This window comes from Dama dama, chromosome 1, assembly GCF_033118175.1.
Source record: "Dama dama isolate Ldn47 chromosome 1, ASM3311817v1, whole genome shotgun sequence".
NCBI lineage: Eukaryota > Metazoa > Chordata > Mammalia > Artiodactyla > Cervidae > Dama > Dama dama.
Window position 1 is genome coordinate 49,060,721 of NC_083681.1, and position 4,756 is coordinate 49,065,476.

At 34.9% G+C, this 4,756-nt stretch overlaps 1 protein-coding gene across 1 annotated transcript; it reads left to right on the top strand.

The window, feature by feature from the left end:
- Positions 1-1,995: 1,995 nt before the first annotated feature.
- LOC133057365 (olfactory receptor 52D1-like) lies at positions 1,996-2,940 on the top strand. The gene has a single exon (XM_061143847.1). The coding sequence runs from the start codon at positions 1,996-1,998 to the stop codon at positions 2,938-2,940; it is 945 nt and encodes a 314-aa protein (XP_060999830.1).
- Positions 2,941-4,756: the final 1,816 nt, after the last annotated feature.

Here is a 4,756-nt window from a genome sequence, read left to right on the forward strand (position 1 = left end):
GCGTGCTGCAGTCCATGGGGTTGCAAAGAGCAGGAAATGACTGAGCAACTGAACTGAACTGAACATAGTCTAAAAATTTATTGCAGGTTTCAGAATTGGAATTATGCCATAAAGATGGCATATGTTCTCATATTTTATAATTTTATAAGGGGATGTTCCTTTGAACTTGATTTGCTCTTTAAGTGAAGAGTTATTCTGAAAAGCAAATTTAATTGCACAATTGTGGGTATGCTTTACCTATCCTTTATATACTAATATCTAGTTTCTAAACTTCTATTTTACTGCTAAAATGAAGTTATTATTCAAAGTAAATATTGAATCATATATATTGACTCAATTTCAAATTTCATTACCAAATAATTTTAGATTTCTCTTTTGTCTTTTCTCTCATTCATTTTCAAATAACAATCATCTATACATGCTCAGAAGTTGCCAACTTCAAAATTTAGAGCTGTATTTATTTTTTCTTCCATGTCATTCTATAGGTGTTAGGACTTTAATCTTTTTTTAGCTCTCTGACCTACACTTAAAGTAGATGTTGAGTAGCACAGCTCTGAGAAGTTATGCATCTTTTATATATTTCCTAATGGAAGTGGACTTTTTTTATTTAATGACCTCTCTGGTCATACTGGAACAATAGTGATAGAATTTGCACATTATTTTTGTGAGCTTTCTAGTTCCTGTATCTTCAGCCATTTTCCTCTTGTTTTTGACTTATACCTCTCTAAGGGTACAATGTGCTGCCACTGGAACACATCACTCTTGTATATATGATCTATAAACTGTCCTCAGAGTTAACAGTGAGACTTCTGAGCATGGCACAACTTAGCTATAAAATGTTAAGTTCTGTAAGCTCCAGAAATCTGCAGTCTGAATTTGCTGGACAGAAAGAAAGGAGGAGAGGTGGTTTGGAGGAGGAATAAGATACTGGTTGAAAGATGACTACTGCCTGGTTCAAACTAGTTACCTGCCATAAGTGGGTAGCTTCCATTTTGTACTTAGTCTGAGGAGATGGATATGCCCTGGTTTAGAGTCTTTGTTGTCATTCTTAAAGTTCTCATTCATTGGAAAAAGCATTTAGAATATGTGTAATCAAATTCTTTTTCAAAACATGCTAATTACATGTGGCAGAGTAGACAGGCAATTTAAATTTAGGAGAGAATCTTCTATTTGCTTCATTTTACAATGTGATTTCCATTTTAATATATTTCATAAATAGTTCTGGACAAATGAATTTTAAACTGGAGTAACAGAGCGAAGAGGGTAATAGAGTTTCCTGATTATGAACTTAATACAAGCTATAATTTTCTCTTATTTTTATCTATTTTAAAGGTACAGAATGGATGAGAACCAAGATTATGCATCTTATCTACGAATCCTCTGATGCACGCAAGTGGAATAAATATCCCTATATAATGCATGCATGCATGCTAAGTTGCTTCAGTTGTATCCAACTCTGTGCAACTCCATAGATGACAGCCTACCAGGCTCTTCTGTCCCTGGGATTCTCCAGGCAAGAATACTGGAGTGGGTTGCCATTTCCTTCTCCAATGCATGCATGCATGCTAAGTCACTTCAGTTGTGTCTGACTCTGTGTGACCCCATAGATGGCAACTCACCAGGCTCCTCTGTCCACAGTATTCTATAGGCAAGAATCCTGGAGTGGGTTGCCATTTCCTTCTCCAATACCTATATAATAGGTCATAAAATTATTTATTCATATAACTTTTACTGCATTAATCATATGTGAATTTAATCATTGGTTTGCACCAGTTTCTCCCCTATTTAGAATGTTAACATCTAAGTTTAGAGATTGAGTCCTATTTATACATTTTATCCTTGAAACATTATAAGTATTTTATATAACAAATAAATATAATGTATATACAATATACATATGTAAAAATAACACAAAGTCATCAGTACGTGATGGAGAAATGGATATGAAACAATCTAATCCATTCTGCACTTGAACACAACTGGCATTCTTTCATCATGTCACTGCCAAACAATACCAATATCCATCCCAGTACCTTTCTTCTCCTTGGCATTCTAGGGATGGAGGCCATCCATACTTGGATATCAATGCCCTTCTGCCTTATTTATTTAAGCGCTCTCCTTGGAAATTTCTCCATTCTATTTATTATCAGAACAGACTCCAACCTGCATGAGCCCATGTACTTCTTCCTCTGTATGCTCTCTGTGGCTGACTTGATCCTTTCCACTACTGCTATGCCCAAAATCCTCAGCATTTTTTGGTTCCATGACAGGGAGATCTATTTTGAAGCCTGCCTTGTCCAAGTATTTCTCATTCACTCACTATGCAGCATGGCCTCAGGGTTTATCTTGGCCATGGCCTTTGATAGGTACGTGGCAATCTGCAATCCTCTGAGACATTCCATTATCCTGACACACAGAGTCATCCAGAACTTGGGGCTGGCTATTGTCTTCCGTGGAGTTGTGCTTTTCAGTCCTCAACCCTTTATGCTTCAGTGGCTTCCCTACTGCAGAACTAATGTCATCCCTCACACCTACTGTGAATTTATGGCTCTGATCAAGCTGGCTTGTGCAGAGACCAGGATCTGCAGAATATACAGCCTAACTGCTGCCTTCCTCACTGGAGGTTTAGATTTCATATTAATCCTCTGTTCCTATGTTGTCATCCTTTACACTGTCTTCCATCTTCCATCCAAGGCTGCTCGGCTCAAGACCCTGGGCACTTGTGGATCCCATGTGTGTGTGATCCTGGTGGCCTATACTCCAGCCTTTTTCTCCTTCCTTACTCACAGATTTGGACACCATGTTGCTCCTCATATTCACATCTTTGTGGCTAACATCTATGTCCTTGTTCCACCCATGGTGAACCCAATGATCTATGGCATAAGAACCAAGAGGATCAGAGAACGATTCCTCCACGTTTTGACTTCTCACAAATTCTAAAACAATCAACTTGTTCTGTAACAATTTTCTAAGATTTATGAAGAAAAGAGATATTAACCCTCTTTCTAGAAGATTAAATCTCTACATCTGCTATTTGTAATATAAAGTATTAATTAGCACTGACGAGACTTATTCTTAAAATTCTTGCTTTAGATGATAGCTGACTTAGATGATTTATTTTTAATATATCTGCTTGGTAATGAAATGTCTCCACAATTATGTGATCTTATTCACTATGTTCACTCATACAAGATTACTTTGTTGTTCAGTCTTATTAGCTTTATTAGAAGTGTTGTAATTGACTTACTACCTCTGACTTTCATTAAGCTGCCATGCATTTTTAGGTTTCAGTTAATTGGGCTATCTCTGGAACAATAAGACTGAAATTATTTTAACTCCATAACCTTGGAAACTGACTGAGATGGTTTTTAGCAAAATGTCTTTGGAGAAGGCTGATGCAAATTAAAAAAAAAACAAAAAAACTGTCATGATACGTCTTCCAGAGGCCTTCCTGTAATCTCTTTGTAACATATTCTTATATGTTTAACTTAATTTAATTATGTTCCTAGAATCCTTTGAAACTTTCTAAGTAATATACATTCCCACAAATACTCCTTCAAAATGCTTAATGAATTCTAAAATTGCCCCACCAATTTTCCTTTTTTTTGTTTCTTCAGTTTGTTTCAAGTTGATTCAGTATATTCTTTGAAAATTTCTATAGCTCTCTCTCCCATTTATTGACTATCTTCCATACTCTAATCTTATTTGCTACAAAACTGTAAAATAGAGAAATATTCTCTTTTGGCATTTCCTCATAAATAATCTTTCTTGCTACTATTGACTCATATTTGTATAGAATATTGTGTAGGATTATTTATTAATGGTATGTAAGTCATTATGGGTACACCAAGTCATTATGAGTATATATTACAATTATGTTTCCCTTAAGATCTAAACTCTCCCTGATTATGATTCAAACAGTTTTGTCTTTAGGCCACAGCAGTATATTTTACTAGTCTCTTCTCCGTCTGAGTACGTCTCTCAGTTATAATTATTCAAAATCATGCTGCTTTTTCTCTTTGATTTTTAATTTATTCTTTCTAAGCCAGTGGGTTATTAGATATTGGGTACTACCTGACCCATTTCTATTGACTGTCCTATGATTTCATACTTTCTCTTTCAAAATGAAAGTGTAACTATGTGCTACTATTTCTGATGATCTAAACTTATTTTATTGTTGCCCATGTCAAATTGTCTTATTTAGGACGGAAAAGACTAGCATATCTAAAATTATGAGGTAATAAAAGGTAGCATTTAAAACAACTGGCTCTCAAGCCATATTGCTCAGCTGACTCTTAACAACCACTTACTAGCTGTGTTGATTCTCATTAAGTTATGCCACCTGTCTGCCTCAGTTTTCTGAATAGTAAAATTGAGAAAATTGATAATAGCTATTTCAGAATATAATTCTAATACTTAAAAAAATGCCTGTTGTAATTTGGTTCCATTGGGGTTAATTTATCAAGAGTTTAAAATTTAAAGCCTAGAATTAAGAAACATTATCCAGCAAGAATGTTTAAATCGGAATCCAGTAAACTGGAAATAATTTTACCATTTGGGATCTATTTTCATTAATTTTGAAACCAAATGATGAAAATTTGGCAATGATTAATAATAGATTCAAAGAAAAGGAAAAGAGTCCAATTAGAAAAGCTGGGCTGATGAGTTCTTAGAACCATCATCATTGTTATGCTTATATTGAATCTACATAGGTCTACATAAGAAAATGAGGTTTTTGACTCATGGATCAGCTCTT